Raw genomic sequence first — 21,603 nt, 5'->3', positions numbered from 1 at the left:
TGAATATGGTAGATTTTAGGCAGTGTTCGGAGGAATTTTCAGGCTTTTAAATATTTGTGCAGTTTTTTTTATCTTGTACCTCTATTTGCAACATTGATGTTGGAGAGAATGTCAATATATAAATCTCAACAATAATACCCGTTTGAAAATTTCATTTACTCCAATATACACTTCTCTCGAATTATTCAGCAGCAAGTGAAAAAAAAAAAGATGTCTGAACTGACAACAGATGGCCCATGAATAGTAGCAATTAATCGACAAATGCAATAATATTATAATCTAAAGAATAGTTGCTATGGTAGTGTGTGTTGTAAATACAGTATCTTTAATCATGGTGAAAACAAAATGTCATTGGTTAGAAATTTAGAAGAGAGTGGCTAATGTGTCTATAATAATTATGTCTTGTGTTTTAGGTTCAAATAATAATAAAATTCTTATGATAATGTACATAAATATATAGAAACTAGATCACTGTTCTTTGTTTCAATGTTAATTCTTAGTGGTCCCCTCCAATTAAAAATCGTGTATGTTTAATTTTAAAATTCTTGTCTTCTAAATAACTGCAAAATAAATTTATTATCAAGAAATCATCCTCTGAATATTTTCTCCATTGTGGTTGTGATATCACTGCATCCCAACTGCATGCTCAGCTAACTGCGACAATGATCTCAGTATATATATAAAAAAAAAGTTTATTTAACGACACTCGCAACTGCGAGGTTATATCAGTGTCGCCAGTGTGCCGGGATTTTGTCCCTCAGGAATTCTTTTACATGCCAGTAAATCTACTGACATAAGCCTGTCGCATTTAAGCACATTTAAATGCCATCAATCTGGACCGGGATCGAACCTGTAACCTCGAGCACAGAAGGTCAGTGCTATACCGACTATGCTACCCAGGTCGACTATCTCAGTGTATTTGTTGCCTGCAATATGATACAATTGCTTTTTAAATGACCATGTGTTATGTTTTTGGGTGCAGAAAATGAATGGAACAAAGGAACGAAAAAATATGCTAATTGTTTCCCCAACAAGCAAGAATGACTTCATTCCTTCGAAGACTTCTGTAGTATGCTCCAATGATTTTAGAAATGAAGATTATGACTCATCTTAAGTTTTAAAGTAACCTTGATGGAAACTAACTCTCCACAAACTGTGAAAACAATGCTATGCTTTCTTTACAACAGAAGGGGAAAAAATGCTCATCTAAACTGGGAAAATGGAAGAAAGATAGTGTTGATCTGTGGAAAAAAGTTGTAAGGGAAGCAGTGGCGAAACTGAGGTAAAAATTAGTTTCCAATATTGTTACGGGAGTTTCAAGAAAGAAATTCATCAATATGAATTGGAGGTTCCAACTTTTGAGTGTTAAAAACCAAAGTCGTGCATTCAGTTTCCAGAAATTGATGTACAGTGTGAAATGAGTTGACGAAAAATTCACAGAAACATAGAAAATGATTGTGAAAAAGAGGGTACAAACACAAACAGTTCTTTAGTATTAAATAAGAATAACACTGCTGAAAAAGATTAATTGGAACGTGACATTAGTTCAAGGTAAGGAAGGGATGGAACAAAATTTTTTCTGTTGTGGGGAGTGTCTGATAGCATTGTTTACCTTCTGTCAGAGTTGAGGAAAACTTGATCATTAATAAACCTTCATGCCAAGGCCATGTTTACATAATGATACTGAGCGTGTGGACAGTCATAAAATAGAAAATTTCCACCTTCATGTACGTAAATGATTTAGGTTATATTCTTTAAAAACTTACGTGAAACTTTAAATTTGGCAACTCTGAGACAAGATACTTTCTGTAGACTTATTAAAACCTACATCAGTATTGCAATAAGCTGCCTGCATATTTATGGAAAGCAATTTCTCATAAACATTACTGAGAGGAATTTTTCTATCGTGCCAAATCAATTTAACCCAATCGCATCATTTGACAAGCTGTGCTCACATGATATTTACTGCACCAGAATATCTTAGTAAGACATCTTAATCAGTAAGCACATACTTTCGGCATAATTCATGATAAATTTTCCATAAAAAAACTTGCGTAGTTATTTTTTCTACCAATATTTCTACACCACACTGCAAACTCATCTGCAAACTGGACATCAAATGCAAGTACAGTCCAAGTGCAGGGAATTAAAATATGAGTCCATTGGGTTAACCAGGCATGATGTACATCAACGCAAGTTTTAGTGATTTTTTTACAGCACACAATGGTGATCTTTAATATCAAAATGTTTTCTTTATGATATTTTGTAGAATGAACTGATAAATGAAACTGAACACTTCATATGGCGGGAAACAGGATTTCCTGAGAGAAATTATGAATTACATACAGAAATATTTCTATTTCTCAATGCAATTTTGTCGAAGCAGTATAGCCAAATGACTTCAAAGATACGAAGAATTAATAGCCAAGATTTGTAAAGAGTTAACTGTACATGGTTTTACAAACTTAGGAGTATTTTAAAGACAAACCTATACAGTTTTTACAATTTCCATTATCAAATTACTGTAAAAGTATGTAACATTATAGGTAATGTAAAGGAAATGAAAAATATTAGCCTTGCACTAAAACAGCAAAATGGAAAAGGAGGAGAGGGGGAACATTCAAATACAACAAATAACTAATATTTGTATCTATACATATATTCACACATTTGTAGAGTACTTCTGAAAACAACATCATCCTCCCACAAACATCTTCATTCTAACCAAAGCGCAATGAGTGTCTGAAATTTATCATTCCAAAGTTCACCACATCCAGAATGTACCTGGGGCACCTCCATAATACCCAGCAGCTGCTGCTTGGTAGCCATATGGTTGTCCATAAGGAGGTTGTTGCTGGGGTGCACCCTGTCCAGGCTGCTGCGGCGCCCCACCTGGTTGCTGCTGTTGCTGTTGTGGCTGCTGCTGAGGACCACCTGGAGCTCCTCCACCAGGCTGACCAGTCTACAAAATATAGTCTTAGCGTCATATCATTGGTTTTCATGTCCCTCCTTTCCCTGCCACACAAACGTCATTACAACAGATTAAAAAATTACGAAATTAATTCGTCTCCATCAATATACGTATATTTTGTTAATATTTTCAATTTAACAAATGCTTCCTAGAAAAAGTATCTCACTTAAAATCCAGTCTGAAAATACCCAACAGAGAGAAACTCCAAATAAGAGAAAGCCCACTATCAAATACTGGGTGTTCATTTCAAAGTGTGTCATGACGTCACTGTTGTTGGATTACCGATTTGAAGCGAGTTTCAGCTTAAATGTCAGAGAAGTTGCCTATTATTCAAGGCGTTCAATCTGAACTTGAGAACGTGTACGGTATAACTTGAACGTCGTAGCAACAGATGGCAGTCTGTACGGTCTGTGTGCTACCATAACTTCTTTCGAACTGTGTTTTGCGACGGCAAGTCGTACGCAGGGTGTTTGTTATCATCGGTTGCGTACGGTAACATTCCACAACACAAATCAAATGCTCCGTGTCCATGTTGACCGTCGAAGTTAATGTCAACAAATACGTAAGTAATCGTCTTAACCCTCTCCCCATATCCCGACAGTACGTATTTCCAAACAGTTCACATTCCTGCCACTACCAGCGTTACCGTACGTATCGGTACATACTCTTCAGAATGAACGCCGTACTTGCTAGGCAACTTCTCTGCCTCCTAGGTAATACACCTCTGCAGAAGTGTAGGAAGATTGAATTCTCTAGGCTCATCAGCTAGCCACAAGACGGCATACAGATAGCCATGACACACTTTGAACTGAACACCCATTAGTGTAAGTTTCCTACAGTCAATTACTTAACAATATTACTGTTATTGCAAGTTATCTTGAACTTCCTGAGCGAGGTCAGAGGGGCCGAGGGAAGGAAGTGCGTAACGTGGGTGGAGCCAACTGAGTTGTTTGCGCATGCTCCGCATCATAATCTCTTGCCAAGAAACATAGTACTATTTCCTTCACTGCGTACCAGTAGTGTTAACATGGAGCAGCAACCACAGGGTAGTAATTATGGTGAAATCACACCACCGCTGAGAAAAGGTAACGTTGTTATCCACAGCGGAGAAAGAGAAATTATCGCAAATGTAATTAAGTGTTGCGAGGAAGAAAAATTAAACAAATGTTTGTTGGAACCTCTTGATAAGGAATATGAGAGAGCGGCTAAATACTCTGGCAAAAGTATTAGTTCCATGAAGAGAGTTAAGAATAATATTGAATTACAACCGAATGAACCTCACACTACTCCAGGAAAGAATAGGTATGTAATGTTTAGAAATTATTGCTATAATAGTTATGTACAATAGTGTGTGTATTGGGAGCGACATAATGAATTACTGTTGTAAGTTATTATTTTGTTATAGTTCTACAAAACATATTATTTTATTCCAGAATTAGGACTTTTGTAAAGTTGAAGTGGACGACTTCAATCAACATGTCATTCGGGATAAAATCGAAGAATTCTATCTTGTTCAGAAAGTAGTACCTACGATTAAGAAGATAATTCCGAATGGATGATGCCATTGACGAAATAATAATTAATTTTGGACCAAGCGATGAAGACGACGATGGTGGCAGCAATGATAGGAATATGGATTGTGTATAATTGTAAATTAATGTAAATTCAAATAATAAGCCTGTAAAATATTGTTATAAGAATATGTACGTATCAGCTGTAGGTGTGTCATGTAGGCCTATATCATTTATAGAAATAGCTGTAGTAACTCCGCCATTGCCTATCCCCAGACCGGATGAGAGGGGAGGAGTGTACACACGATTATATTTAAATACTTACTCATTACAGTTAATTAAAACCTGCTACGAAACCATGTTCTCCTCTCAAAACCAGAGTGTCATGAGATGATGATGTCTGTAGTGAACCAAGTTCTTTTACAGTAGAGAGCCGTAAAGTGGAAGAACCAACGTTTTCTGAAAAGAGTCACGTTACCTGAGGGAGGGGCATCCTTGCCGTGCCGATACGTTGATGAGTACATGCAGTACCGAGCAGTTCGAAAGGCAGACTTAGGGGATGTAAGGTTCAAGATAACTTGCAATAACAGTACATACATTGAACCTTTATGTTATTACATGAAGTAATATTTAAAAGTTATGACAAACGTTTTCACCAATAATTTGGCATCTTCAGGTCACATTAAAAGAACATAGTAACATAAAATGAACACTTAAGATATTCCAGTTAAACACAATCGTTAAAAATTAAAAACTGTTATAATAGGCAATCTGAGCAATATATTAAAATACATGTAGCAGGAAGATGATACCATGAAATCTTGGAATAGACTGATAACACTGTATTACTGATGAGTGTACAAAACGAAGAAAGAAGGCATAACAATCTTCAAGTTTATGCGGTTGCAGTTCCCAAAATGATGAAAAAATGCTACAGTATATAGGTCACTCATGCTGCTGTTTATGGATGTATGAAATTAAAGCCCTGTAAAGGGGTAATGTGAAAGAATTTTTTAATAGAAAATTAAGAAAGGATATAAATTTTGAAGTCGTGAGTTAACAATACTTACAACTTTTAAATACTACTTCATGTAATAACATAAAGGTTCAATGTATGTAATATTGTTAAGTAATTGACTGTAAGAAACTTACACTATTTGATTGATACTATACTTATCGGACCCAACATGCGTTTAAAATAGAAAACCCACTAGATTTTAAACAGCTCAACTACTCTTTACAGCTAACAGAAGAAGTAAATAAATCAGAAGCATCCACAGATATAATGAAAGCTCTAGCCCTCGAAACAATAAAAACAAAATATCCCCCAAAAGAATGGTTACATATTTTTACAGACGGATCTTCTAAAGACCACCGAACTGGAGCTGAAGTCTTATGTTCACTATTCTCATTTTATCAAGCAACAGGTCTTAACACCACAAACTATGACGGAGAAATAATGGCAATACACATAGCTCTACAGCAATTAATGAATCTCCCAATTAACAAGTACAACAAAGCAATAATCCTCTCAGATTCCAAAGCCGCAATTCAAGCAAAATGCTCAAGCACCACAAAAAATCAGAGAAAATAAAGGACTGCTACAACATATGAGTTCAACTTCAAAATCTTAACAAAACAATTCACATACAGTGGGTCCCGGTATACTGTGGGATCGAGGACAACAAACTGGCAGATACCCTTAAGCTAAGCGTTCACTACATCGTATCGCACGCATCAGACGAATTGCAAGGATTGGAAAAAGACTATCTTTGCTGTAATTGTTATGTAACAACGTTCACTACATCATATTGGACGCATCGCCTCTTGGCAAATCCGTCCACGTTTCTCGGATGGGCAACTTTTCCGATGCATGCAATCATGGCCTTCTTTAATACATCAATTTTAATTGGTCAACTGTTACTATTATGTTGTGCATGTTCAGTGTCATGCCAAAATGGCAGACAGAAAACTTATTTCGCGTGTAGCAAATTGCGAGTCGTTTCTTGCAAATATATTATGTAACCAATATTTCTTTCGTTTCTTCCTCTTCAATTAAGACGCATGAAGCAATTACAAATTCTTATTCGCTAACAGACGTAATTAATAGACCAAACCTCAACTCCTCTATTTTCAGCAATGTCAATATCGTACGACGTCATGTTTTAAACAGCTGATAGGGGAATCCGATGAGGTGAAGCCGTTACAGTGAACGCACTGCACTTAAAATATCCATTGCGTGCGATTCGTACGAGGAGTGCGATACGATGTAGTGAACACTTACCTTTACCTTTACCAAGAAAGGCACAACAATACAACAAATGAACACGACAAATCTGCCAATGACTTCAGTAAAGCGCCTGATCACTTCTAAATTTTCACACCTTCATATTGAGGAAACAAAAAATGGAACACCCTAATCTTGAAACCAGAAGTAATCCCACAAGCACCACGCAAAACTGCAGTTATTGCCTTCAGGACCCTTACAGGACACGATTCCTTGGCAAGCCACTTATATGAACTACAAATTCTAAATTCACCATTGTGTCCCCTGTGCAACATCAAGAGGAGATGAACAAGAGCCACTTGAAGACCTGCAATACACATCTGCAGAAGACACTGTAGACCAGAAGTATTGGAAACCACGAATGCTAATGGCTTCATTGCTAGATGCAAGGCATTGAAACAACAACAAATGCCACTGATCATGGAAACTGGTCACAATTTCCTGGCTGAACACCTGTACAGAATAAACTGTGCTCCATCTGATAGGTGCATCATCTGCAGAGACAAAAGAGCGGTGCAAAATAAAGACCATGTGGAAAAGTGCTCTGGATTCATAAGTGACAACATTGATGGGAAGCTAGGGGGAAAATGATGCAGAACAAATAATCCCCATGCCATTGAAAGACGACAATAACACAAATGCCATTGTAACGAAAATTCTAAATTAACATAAGCTACAATAAAGTTTATCAGCAAGTTATAAAAAAAAAAAAAATCTTATATAACCGGCAGTTAGCAATTATGTTACATTATGCTAGATCATTTGTTAACATACTGCATCAACAAATAAAAAGTAGAATTTTTGTGCTCTGTGAGCTTCATTGTAAATTTATTGCTCATATTGCTAGCACTGACTTCAGTCTTTATCCAATTGTGAGTGGCTGTTTTAAGTGATAGTTCAATATAGCAACAGAAGTGTACATTTACAAATACAGTAATTAAAATCATTCAATTATTATAAGCAGCAGTAGAAACCCGTGTTTGGAAAGTGCTACCTGTTAAAAGTTGCATACTGATTTTAGTTTTATAATGATTAGTATGATTAGCATGGGGACGGGGAAGAAAGAAAATCATTTTTGCTAGACAAGAAGAAAAAATTAATTATGGATTATTTAACAAAGCTCTCAACTGCCGAGGTTAAATCAGCGTCGCACACTTAAATCCCATCAACTTGGGCCGGGATCGAACCCGCAAACTCGAGCACAGAAGGCAAGCGCTCTACCGACTACGCTACCCGGGCCGACAAGAAGAAAAAATCCTATAGCACACACAGAAAAGAAATGAATGTTAACATAAAAAATATGGCATCATTAACATTATCAATTCTTACTGAAGCTGATTTTTATATTGATATGTAACCTAGATATTTATTGCAGACGAATGCTAGCCACATTGAATTGTAACTTGAAGAAATTTAATCAATTTCTATTTAACGTAACTTCCATGTAACTATGGTTACAAATATATCTTCCTCAATACAATTCAGACAACTTCTCGTACGTAATCCTGAAAACTTTGTAACTAATTAACAGTTCATAGCATAAATACGGTAAAAAAAAAATTACTTTCATACTCCATCAGCAAGTCTATCATGCTATCAAAAAGGAGTGCATTACAGGCAGTAAAAATTTTTAATAGCCTCCCTATGGATATAAAAAATCGAACTCAAAACATAGGGCCGAATTAAAGAAGACCTATTTCTCACACCTTCTATTCTGTAGGTGAATTTATGACATTCAACAATGCTTCATGAATATTTCTGTCTTGTATCAAGTACTGATACTAAACCTTTGTGTTGTACTAGTAGACAATATTGTAAAACTCTTCTATATATATTTCAACTAGACTGTGACTATAATTAAGACTTTATAGTACTATTAACTCTTTTTGACATGTTCCATATTCTAGCTGTGAAGCGATGTACAAATACCATGGAATGTAAACACATACAATACAATACAAAAAAATACAATACAATACAATGGACGTTGACAATGCAGAGATCAGCAGAATTATTGTGTTGGCAGCTTAGTGCAAACAATTCACAAGGAAAACCCACGTATTGTGTTCTGTGTCAAGTTTAGAGAACTAACCAGGAAACCCAAACATGCTGCTTGTGAAAAAGCAACCTAATGGCTCAGTAAGAATACCATTAACTTAGATTTGACTCGCTCTGGGCGTATGGAAGATTACTTAATTACTGGCATATATCAGATATTCCAATTTCTAATAATAGAAGCACTTTTTATATCGTAAATCATAATGTGAACAGTACACTTTGCAGCAAAAAGAATGGGCCAACTCTTGGGAATTATAACTGCAAGATTCTACTGTGCAGTTCACAATGTGTAAACGAACTGCACTTGAAGGCATTAATGTGATGTTTGTTCACCCATCTACAATGTAGTCACCCTTGCGAGGTATGTGTGGTGTAGGGTAACAGGTTTGCTTTACGAACCATAGGTTTTGCAACTGGTTATTTTGTAGAACCAAAAAATTATTTTTACATAGGTTACTTACTTTAGTTTTTAATTGATTAATTTTAAATATTAAATGGAATTTCTTAATAAACTTCGTTATGCCCTGTCTTGTAAAAATATTACTGCCATCACCTGGCCTGTATAAACAAAAATAACAGTTGTTCCACTTCCTAAAAAATCGAAGCACATCAAATATAAATAAACAAGTAAAAAAACAAGTACATAAACTGAAAAGGCCTGTGATAGGGACTAGTATCTCATCCATAAACCACCTGAGTCAACAATTGCCCTCATTCTGAATGGCATCGAACTCACAATTTATGAAATTGGTCTACATTCAGGGTCACTCTTCCCATGCATCTAGAACTCTGTCCCACAATTCGTCAGGTGTCCGAACGGGTGTCTATTCTGCCCAATTAGACCTCACTTTTAAGCAGCACTAACACCTGTACACTGTATTATCTGACAAAATAAAATCTAAGTGTTGGTGATCTTTTAGTTATGTGCAGCAAATGATAAACAGCTTTAAAAGGTGAGTCTACTATTTTTTGTGATTTTCCTTTGCAAATACAGTAGAACCCCAATTATCCGTCACTCTATTAACCGATAGGTGGATTATCTGTCTTTCTCTCGCTTTTTTTTCTGCAGAAATATACGAAGTACTGTACATTGTATTAACACGTTATTTTTTCTTGACAGTGCTATTACAAGCCTTCACCCTTACTCAGTATGATCTACTGTTCAAATTGTCGTACTGTATAACTTCTATACAAAATGTCTTCTATGGGTGTCAAAAGAAATCTTGTTGTGGTATCAAAGAAAAGTGTAAACAATTGAGTGGTCTGGGAAAAGAGAAACTGTGGCTCATCTCGCATCAGAATACGAGGTAGGAGTGTATAAAGTATGTAAATCTACAACACGAGATCTCCACTGTTCATATATTTTTACAGACAATCATTAGAAAACCCATCGTTGACAACCAGACTTAAATTAGTGTACTTCTCAGCCACTACCTAGCCTGGTAATTACAAGACTATGGACGAATTTACGAAAGTGTAGATATTACTCATTAAATTTACGAAAATATTTTATGGTACGCATTATCAGATTTTTTCGATTAACCATTCAGTCCATCCCCTTCATTACCACAGATAATAGAGGTTCTACTGTAATATTGCTGTTTAAAAACAGAAATGTCTTTTTTTTTACTGCCTACATTACATATTTTAAGTGCCGTTTCTCTGCCTTTTTAAATGCCTGTACATTTTATCTCTAGTTAAAATACTATGTCATAAGACTGTAAGACTATTTTGCATAATTAAGGTTATTTTCGAATCAAAGGAAAAGTTATTCTGTAAGACACACAATTACAGCTGATTTACCAACCCAAAAGTTGAAATCTTAGTCTATCTTCTTATGACTACTTGCTTTCAGTCCTTATCTTGCAGGTCTTCAAAGAGCTGAATCAAATTAACACTAGGTTATCAAGACTGACACAAATGATTAACTAATCATTGCATTTCTTATGCATAAGGTTCACTTACCTTCCCAGCTTTCATCTGTGCTTCAATTGCTTCTGCCTCTTTAACTTTCCCAATGGAGCGGTAATATTCTGCCCACTGGGCACTGTAGTCCGGTTGCCCATTTTGTGTTGCTGCACCAGGCTGTGGCCCTGGCTGCTGAGGCGCGGGTTGGGCAGCTTGCTGAGGTTGTAGACCCTGAAATAGACATCAGCCAATTACCAATTATTTTACATCTATTCAATATCTACTGTTATTCAGAGCCCACATGTAGTGTTGTGTTTAGCAACGTCGATTGATGTATGAAGTGGTTTAGATCGTATTGTATTTATTTACATTCCATGGTATTCATACATCGCTTCACGGCTAGAACATAGGACATTTAAAAAAAACTTAATAGTACTATAAAGTATTAAGAGTCACAGTCTAGTTGAAATATATACAGAAGTTTTACACTATAGTCTACTAGTACAACACAAAGGTTTAGTATCAATACTTAATACAAGACAGAAATATTCATGAAGCATTGTTGAATGTCATAAATTCACCTACAGAATAGAAGGCATGAGAAATTAGGTACTACTCGTAGCTAAAGAGAAGACAGACTACAGTGCGATGTCACATTCTTAAGGCTGGTTCACAATAAACCGGGAACAGAAACGACAACGAGAACGGAAATAATGTTAAAATAAATGTATTTAAATGTGAGCATTCACAATAATTAGTGCTCACATTTAAATACATTTATTTTAACATTTCCATTCTCGTTCTCGTTGTTCCCGTTCCTTGTCTATTGTGAACCAGCCTTTAGTCATAACATAGCCAATATTGAACAAGTTTATATATAAATGCATATTTAACACGAGTCTAATATAGCAATTCCTTTGCTTTTTAGAATTTTGAACATGTATTTATATTAGACGATTGTCAAGATGGCCATGACTAGACCACGTGACTCCGATTCGCACCGTAATGTTTCTCGTTAGCCACGGGTACTACTTTAATTTAACCCTAAATAGTCTTATGTTTTGAGTTAGATTTATTTATATCCATAGGGAGGCTATTAAACATTTTTACTGCCATGTAAAGCACTCCTTTTTGATAGCACGATAGACTTGCTAATAAAGTATGAGTCATTTTTTTACGAGTATTTAGCTATGAACTGTTGAATTACAAAGTTTTCACGAGGAAGTTTATTAATGAAAAAAATATACCGACAAGCCATGGGCATTATTTGTAGTAATAGTCCTACACGATTCCCTAGATTTGACACCTACTATTATTCTAATTACTCTTTTTTTTTTGTAGTAATTATATACTTTTAAATCTGTAGAATTTCCCCAAAATATTATTCCGAAACTCAATACGGAATGGAAGAATGCAAAGATATAGTTTTTAAGGTATTGATATTTACTATCTCTTGCATAGATCTAATAGCAAAACATACTATATTTAGTTTAGAGGTAATTTCTTTAATATGGTTGTTGTTTCTATTATGGACCTATTGTTAATTATTACGCTTGAAATTTGCGAGGTTGAATTTGGGCTGGATTTAAATTGAATTGTTAGTTTTGTTACAATTTACTGGCTGAGAACTAATCACATATTTTGAGGAGAATTGCCTCTCTTCTGTTAAAGATTGGAATGTGTTGGAGTTATTGGCTGTAATTACTATACTTGTGTCATCTGCAAATAATATAGGATGACCTACATCTTTTATTAGGGGAGCAAGTGGTTTAAATTGGTGTTCAATACTAAAGAAAAAGTGAAAAATATGTTTTGAAGATTGGTCAAAAATGGATTTAGTCAGCTGTAGTGGTCCCAAAATGCAGCATTCATTTCACATACCTTTTCTTCAGCTAAAGATGAAGGTATTCCAACATGAATCTTATTATCTAATACTTTATCAATAATTATAGCAACATTACAATTTAAAACTCTCTTCCGTACCTGATGAAGACAATGGTTACAATCTTTAAGAACACTATGTTTTCCTAGTGCAAATCAATACTTACCTTACTAGCCTTTGCTTGCTGCTCTATCATTTCTGCCTCTCTGTGCATGCCGAGAGAACGATAGTACTCTGCCCACTGAATGCTGTAGTCAGGCTGACCTGTTGCAGGATTAACTTGAACTTGACCCCCAGCACCTGTTAAAATTACACAAAGGTTTACAGTATACACAACATGCGGCATCTTTAAATTTTTTTTACAAAACGTTTGGTAGGTATAACTATGTAAATCCCCGGGAGAGAGGAAAAAAATAAAGTAAATTCTCGCAGTATGTTCCTTTATCAAACAGAAACTGCTTAAATTTTAGTGGAAATATCTCTTTGCAACCTCCCTTATTAAATCACCTCATAAAAATAAAACAAGAAAATTATATATAGACTGTCACAAGACCTATGTTACAAACTCTAAGGTGTGATGAAACTCACTGCAAGCATTATTTTGTAATAATGCAACCTCTGTCCTCTGATGCATCCCTCACAATCCTTTTTTTAGAATCTAGAACTCGACTCGTAACTCCTACTCACAATACATCTCTCACTCACTCTGTCTGCACAGTCCATTAATTAACTTATATGTTTGCTTCATACATGCTTTTAGGCTTTCACGGTGAAAGTGTTAGAAATGAACTATTATACAGTGGTGTATAAGTACTTTTAACACTAGTGCAAAAAATATTTTAACACTGATTTTCAAATGTTTACGCCGATTGTTTCCCACCAGATGTCACATAGAAGCAATAGTATAAGGGGACCTGTTGCATGACCTCCACGCTCTCCAGACTTCGACCTTCATTTTTAAATGTGCGGAGGATGTCAAAAAATGTTGTGTACATCACTCCCGTTGATGCCAGAGAGGAACTAATTAACCGGATCGATGAAGCTTTTCAACAGATCACAAAATTATTCTCTTTTGTGTGTGTGTGTGTGTGTGTGTGTGCATGCTCACAAGCAAAAGGCAGTCAGTCGATGTTGCGCACATGTAATTAGTGCAATGAAATAGGGACATCATTTGTAGTGTTGATGACTCAATTATGTGACTCTCACCATTGGATTGTCTACAACAGGTGTCAGGAGTTCTACTAGATTCTAGAATGCAATAGCTCCTTAAGGACACATCGAAGGAGTGAGGTTATTTAATAAAAAAAAATGCTTTCATGATCGTGAGTGCTGCAACATTGTCAATTTTGTAATGTAGGTCTTATTAAACCCTGTATACACAGTGATTTTTAAAAAATCTTTATAGTTTCACAATGTCATAATTTTGTAATGAATTGGATAATGTAACATACTGTACCAGAATGAAAAAATTAACTGGCCAAGTTTCATTTCATATTGCACAAGGCTGGTAATTCACGCATGTGCCTCCATAGCAACACGAAAAACTCCCAAGTTTCATTTCAGTTTGTATGCACCTCTGTATCAGCAGTAGTGGAGAAGGTATTTTGTGTAATCAGCAATGAGGCGAAGTTCCATGTAAGTAACAAGGTATATCATCAAAATATTCGCATTTGAGGAACAGAAAACATTTTCGAGATTTGCCAAAAATCAATATCTTCTGCACCATTATCAGAAGAAAAGTGTATGGTCCCTCCTTTATTCGCAGAGGTAACTGTCACGGGCATGAGCTACTAGGATATGTTGAAAATTTAGTTGTTAGAGGACGACGAAGACAATAATTGTCTATTTAAGCAAGATCCCCCTCTCTCCCCCTATAACATTTTCAGAATGATCCAGAGGTACACCAGTGGAATGGATGTGCCACACAATATGATCCAGCTTTCTACAATTGGTCATCGCGATCACCAGACTTAACACCATGTAACTTGTACCTGTGGGGGTATTGCAAGGATACCGTGTGTGTGTTACTGATGCCACGAGATCTGCCAAAGCTGTAACAATGAATTGCTGGCGCTACTGCTAACATTGATGTGGGTGTACTCACTTGTGCATGGCAGAAACTTTATGATCACATCAATGTGTGCCACATAGCAAGAAGTACCCACACTGAGTACATGTGACCATGAAAGAAAACTTTCCATAGTTTTTCCATTGCCATATGGCACATTCCTGAATTAAAATTCTGTTATGGGGCGGCTGAAAATTCGGTCCGCACAATCAAGAAGGCCATACTTAAAGCAATAGGCAGGGCTGGTGATCAGGGATTAATTGAATTAGCATTACAAAGGTTTCCTATTGACTATAGGAATACAAAACACTGTACAACTGACATTTCCCCTTCTGAGTCGCTTCTCGGGAAACAGATTAGATGTAGATTGGATTTACTCAGGCCAACTACAAATAGTAACAAAGTTGTTGTTGTTTTCTAATGCCAGGCATTTGACAAAGTCATTTGACCTCTTGCACTCCAATATTTTTCAAAGTTATTATCATGACCAGCCAATGAAGCACAGAGTTAAATGACAAGTTGTAGCCGATTTAAGTGAACATCATATTTTAACGTTTTGGTGGCTACTTCATTCACACACAACCCCCAGAATGTCTGGAAGACCACAGCTGCTGTTGGTCGACGGATCCATTGGACCTAGCTGGGAGATCTTGTTGATCACCAGCTTTCCCTCCTTAAGCCACTGGAGGACGATTTTAGTGCCATAGCAGGTCAGCACTTGGAACAGAAAAGTAGAAAGAGGAAGAAGGAAAGGGAAATGAACCTCTAGGCCTCGAATGCTCTAATGCCGTCGGGATCGAAGAAAGTAAGAGTTCAGTCAGAGGACTGGATAGGAAAGGGTAAAGAGGGAATTAGGTATTGCATAGAGGAAAATTATACCAAATTCAGTCATTAGCTCATCAAGCTGACCAGTGCTAATGGATGAGTAGCCCCTCCCTTTAGTTCAGCTCGTAAAATTATGCTTACTAATAGCTGCACCACGGGAAGGTAGGGATGGGACAGTGGGTATTTGTCCAGGTTGGTTCCTTAAAGCCTTCAATGGGAAGGATTAATGGCTCTCCCCTCTGTATCCGACAGATACCCTTTTGCAGCCAAAGTGCAACAGGCTCAAGAGAAACAGATTCAGAAATATGGTGGGATAAATAGACCTTGGCAAGTAGGGGAGAAAGTATGGGTCAAAGACTACCGAAAAAAGGAAGGTTCATGGATTGCAGGAATAATAGAACAAGTTTTAGGCCCTCGTTGATTCAGGGTGGCTATACTTTCTTTGCAGAGCAGATGGATTCGACATGTGAATCAGCTTAGTAAATGGTCTAATGTTCCTGTTGCATGGGGAAATTCAATTTTTGATCTAAGGGGAAGTGAGGATGAAATCACGGAATCAGTAGAGATTAAAGAGGCAGATAAAATGAATGTTCAGGTGATAATAATATTGAGCTGCCAATAGAACATAATGTTAACACTGAGTGTGACAGTAATAGTACAGTGCTTGATGGCATTAGAGTCAGTCGGGAGATTAAACCTCCGAAAAGGCTCATCAAAGAAATATGTGTGTGTGTGTGTGTATCTAATGCTCTGGATTTAACAATTAAGTCATCATCCTTCTTGCTTCCCAATAGTTTGATGGAAGGTCCACAAATGTCCTAAGAGTTTCACAATTAGCCAGGTGCTCCATCTCCATGTCCTCTTCTCTGGTGCACAGTAAGCATTTAGGTGAATTCAGTACTCCAATACGATGGAGGTGTTTACTGAGGCAATCATGACCAGTAATCAATCTAAACATGGCCACGGCAGATTTTCGAGGTAGATCAGGAATTAGTTTTGGATCTTTGAATAATTCTTTCCATTTTGAATTTTGATGTTTTGCCTGTTCGCTGTAACTTATTCTTTTTATGACTCGCTTTATTGATTCATATGGGAACTTGAAATTTGTTTTTAAGTTGATTTTAGTTCCTTTCTTTGCTAACATATCTGCTTTCTCGTTACTGTTCAGTCCACAGTGGGCCGGGATCCACTGGAAGACCACTTTTTTATTTAGCATTTGAATTTGTTTTACCATGCAATGAATTTCTTTTACTTTTTCCATTTTAGGGGATGTAGTTGAGCTGATGGACTGGATTGCAGCTTTGGAGTCAGATAGGATGACTATGTTTTTGCACTGGTTTAGCCAAACAAATACATTTTGAAGTGATGTATAAATGGCTTCAACTTCGCCATCAAAATTTGTTGTGTACTTGCCAACATTTTTATAAAGAGAAAAGTATTGGCAAATAGCTCCTGCTCCAGCTCCTTCATTTTGATCCATGAGAGATCCATCAATCGAAGAAATGTAATATTTCTTTGTATAATTATATTACACGTGAAATATAATAGCTGATATTCTATTTTTTAAGTAGAAGAAGTGTTATGTAAGGATGTTTCCTTTCTCGGTGTGAACATTCTTTTGTTAATTGTTGACATTGTTAGCTTTTGTTTGTAGAATGACTGAATAAAGAAAGATTGAATACTGAACATATTTTTCTTGTAATGAAGAACATTACAAATTCATTACATAATTAGTGTAATGTTGTGAAACTATAAAGATATTTGAATCATGGTGTACTCATTTGGGAGAGAAATCACTGCACACAAACATATCAAAAAACCATTTTTCGAGCATGCTGAAAACTTAGTGAAAATCTGGAAATATAAATTTTTGCATGCAAGCACTCACAACAAATACTTACTTGGATCATTAGGATGCTGTTGGTTTTGCCACGGTTGGTAACCACCACCCCAACCCTGAGGAGCAAAATGCTGTGGGGGACCTTGTCTGTAAAAGAAATTCACATTTGTCAGCTTGTAAGACGCAGGCAACTTGCCACATGGCTTTTGAAAGACAACATAAGTGATAGAGAATATATTACAAGATAGAGGAATGTTCCTCATTTCTACACAACCAAGACACGTTGAATTTCAGTGTGACAATTAATTACTGTAGATGGGTTACTCACCCCCCAGGTGGGCCTTGTCCTCCAATAGGATACTGTGTTGGTGGTGCTCCACTGGGTCCAGGAGGCTGCAAAGAAACAATGCAATCAATATCTTTAAAAATATACAGTTTTGGATTAGATGAGCAATGACAAAGTCGTATGTAAAAAATTAGGAAAAACCACAATCCACTTCATTACGAAATATGTTAATATATAATAATTTACCCAAAACAGTAGATATTTTATTGTATATTATGTGTGTGTAACATATACATGAAGACTACATGATCTGTTTCAATTCCATGAATTCAGAATTTCCATCATTTCTTCGCTAATAAACATTGTTCAGTACATAGAAATCAGTGAGAATTCAATTCTCTTCTTATTCATCATCCCTAAAGATTAATTTTACTTTCTCTCTTTCAACTTTTGTGAACACGTGAAGTAATTTATGTTAAACTTCATATAGATTTTATCAACCTATAAAAATGCAATTCTGCTGCTGTTTCCGAAATTATATGATCTGAATATTAATATTTCTTAATCTGTGGTCTGCACAAGTACTGAACAGATAAACTCCAATTTACTACAGGAAAGAATAAAATAAACAATGAAGTCACTTCTCAGACATAATTGAATGTTCGGAAACACATCAACTTTCCACTTTTGCAATTGCGCGGGAATAGAAGCAAGGTAAAGGTCGGGATATGCAGACACTGTTGCTATGGCAGGAGAAGGATGCAACTTCTCTTGCGTACATCTTGTTTCCATGTGTGTATATTTTTCTATGTACATAACAGAATTTTGAATCAAGTCCAAGGAACAATATCAATGCTTGATGATGTACCTGTAGCTATCACTGCAGCTGTTTTGATTATTGCTGCTAATCAATCACAACAAAAGAGACTAAAAAGGCCTTCATTTTGGATAAGCAAATATCTCAAAGGAAGGGATGAAACTAGAATCACCCCAGCCCATACTTTTTTGCCAAAAAATTGATGGGCACAAATCCTATTCTGAGGATCCTTATAATTCAGATCTGAGGCCCACCAAAGGCAATGTAGTTCTCAATTATCTCTATACTTTTCTAATTAGACAACTCCATCACACTCCCATACACAGAAAATCTTTAAAAACATTTAAAAAAAAAAACTAATCTAATTGAACCAAAGCTTTGCAAATATCCACAATGAAAACCCCCAACTGTTACACATAAGACCTGAACTCAACTGGTGAAGAGGCAGTGAACAACTGCCCTGAAATTCTGGCAAGATTCTCGTCATTCACTCAAATAATTCACCAGTCACACGAATTTTAAATTGCCAGTCTGTAGTGCTATGAAATATGACAAGTATGTTATCTGCAAAAGCTGGCATCTTCTTGCTAGACAGCAGGACAACAAAGCACTGGTTTTTATTCAACTTGCTCTGTACAAAAAATACTATATTTGGGACAGGTTGGTGGGGACACAGTTTCCTCTCTTTGTCTTTCAATTAACTTACAGAGTATCAGGTTTTAAATTTTGTTCACTATAGGTTCACTATAAAAAGAAATATTAATGTACTTTTTAATGTATGCGGGTCAAGACCAACAATTTAGGATCACTATAGCTGAATGTTCACTAAAAACAAAGTTCACTACATCCAGAGTTGACTGTATTTAGAATTACTACATTAGTTTATGTTCCTGATTCTCGTGCATTTACTGTTCCTCAATACAGTGTCTTATTCTGAGTGGCAAGTTTCAACATTATCCTTATGTTTACATTAAAAGACATGTTTGTATCTCATAAAGAGAATATAGTATTGGAATCTGTAACATCAACGTCACGATTACTTTCAAGATGGCTCTAGGCTCAATAATAATAAGTGTTTCATAATGACGCTCACAACTGCCGAGGTTATATCAGCATCACCAGTGTGCCGGAATTTTGTCCCGCAGGAGTTCTTTTACGTGCCAGCATATTTGCTACCACGAGTCTGTCGCACTTAAGTACATTTAAATGCCATCGACTTGACTTGGGATTGAACTCCCAACCTCGGGCACAGAAGGTCAGCACTATACCAACTGCACCACCCGGAGTGATGATGATGATAATATGATGATGATGATGATAATAATAATAATATAAAAAGATGCTTTACCCTCTTCATGCACCAATGGTAACTAGTGACCTTCTACCAATAGCATGTGAAAGTTCAGTAATTTCTGATAAAGAAATAATGTTTGATATAGTATTCATTACAGTAAGGCTCTGCATTAAAAGAAGCTATACTTCTTTTCCACAAATACTTTAAAACATAAAAAAAAAAATATGTGTATCAATAAATAACAGTACCAATTTCAGACGTAGAATGCCCTGGCAAAGATAAGAAAGATTAACTAAACAGGTCTCGAATTTGGAATGTCTCATTATCAGTTACATCTTATTCACTGAGCTGCTATAGTTACCCGATACAAGGCGGAGGAGAAATATATTAACAAAATGATAGACTGCAATTTTTGGTGACAACTGAGCAATATCTGAGAACTGTATAATTTGATTTTTTACTTATTTTCACCCAAAAAGGCATCATCAAAATTGGTAATACACAAGCATATCCTTTCCTAGTAAATTTTGTTTCTTTTCTCATTCTAGTCGACAGTAAGCACAGATGAGTTTTCATATTACAGCTATGTATGAAAAACGTAAAAAATAAACCACATAAAATCACGTACATATAACAATTACAGGTCATCAAAACGAACATATAACACATCACAATATACGCTGACAACAGGTAGATTAGGGAACAAAGGCAAATGTCTGCAGTTCAAATAATGTACATAATGTAAAGAGCATGTCAGAACAGGTAGTACCATGCAATAGAACAAAGGGAAAATTACGAATATACTGGTCAAGCAAACCACCTTTTATCACATTTCAATAATGCACAATATGTTCTCCTACCAAGAAAGATTTTGAACATTTTTTATAAACTACAGTAATCCATTTCAGGACTAATTATACCTAACATTTAGTAGCCTTCAACAAGTACTCACTTTTCAATCAATCTTTAAAAAGGGGGTGATGGGGGGAGAAACAAATGAATGAAATGTCATGATCCTCAGGTCAACCCTACCTTTCAATAAGCTGTTATCTAGATGTTCTTTAAGAACAAATATGACAATTTTTCCCTCTGTTACTGTTTGAAGATATTATGTGTGACTGTTGCATACAGTGATGTTCAATTCATGACATCGAAAGCAATATCCCTACTTGTCTATCCAATGGTGGTTTTGTACCATGCAGACAACAAAATGATACAGTATTCTTACTTTTATTTCTGTGCCTCACAGATTTTATTGAAGTACCTTAACAGAGTTTTTTGGTCGAGAACTCAACAGTCAAGAAATTTACTGTGCACTAGAGCAAGGTTTTCAATAAAACTAAACAAACTGAGCACATTTCCTTTCACTCTTCGAAAAACAAGGGACGCATATTTTTTCTACAATTTTGAATCAATTTCCCTAATCATTAAAATACCTGTGTAGATATATTCCAATCTCTACCACCACCATGAAATTAGTATTTTACATTAAGTATAAATATTTTTGCATTCCAATATGATACATTTTTGCTTGAAAAGTTTTCCTGAGAACACAAATCACGTTTGTTGTGAATCTTATACCAATTACCAACATATTTTAATAATAAATAAACCACATAAGCAGAGTATGTATACAAAATTAGAACAGAAATGATTAATTCTGTTGAAAATCAACTGAAATAAGTAATCTGCCTTGAAAAAAGCCAATTACTACAAATTTAGACCAGATCCACACCGGGCTTTTATGTACTTGCAGTAGAGCAGTGGTTCCCAAGTGTGCTCCGAGAATCCCTGGGGATCTGCCAACACTTATCAGGGGATCCACAGTTGGTAATATATATTTTGAAATAAATAAC

General features: G+C 35.9%; 1 protein-coding gene across 6 annotated transcripts in view; it reads right to left on the bottom strand.

The window, feature by feature from the left end:
- Positions 1–21,603, bottom strand: part of Psi (P-element somatic inhibitor) — a 122,783-nt gene that overhangs the window by 30,947 nt on the left and 70,233 nt on the right. For 5 of the 6 annotated variants that reach the window (XM_069820310.1, XM_069820312.1, XM_069820313.1 and 2 more), the window contains 5 exons: positions 17,679–17,743; positions 17,412–17,497; positions 12,784–12,917; positions 10,793–10,966; positions 2,785–2,962 (listed from right to left, as the gene is read on the bottom strand). In XM_069820310.1, coding sequence (XP_069676411.1) covers positions 2,785–2,962; positions 10,793–10,966; positions 12,784–12,917; positions 17,412–17,497; positions 17,679–17,743 — 637 coding nt within the window. The remainder of the gene's footprint in view (positions 1–2,784; positions 2,963–10,792; positions 10,967–12,783; positions 12,918–17,411; positions 17,498–17,678; positions 17,744–21,603) is intronic. The other variant, XM_069820316.1, reaches the window with a different exon arrangement.

This window comes from Periplaneta americana, chromosome 3, assembly GCF_040183065.1.
Source record: "Periplaneta americana isolate PAMFEO1 chromosome 3, P.americana_PAMFEO1_priV1, whole genome shotgun sequence".
Classification (NCBI taxonomy): domain Eukaryota; kingdom Metazoa; phylum Arthropoda; class Insecta; order Blattodea; family Blattidae; genus Periplaneta; species Periplaneta americana.
Note: the sequence above shows the minus strand (reverse complement) of the source record. Positions and strands in the feature narration are given on the sequence as shown.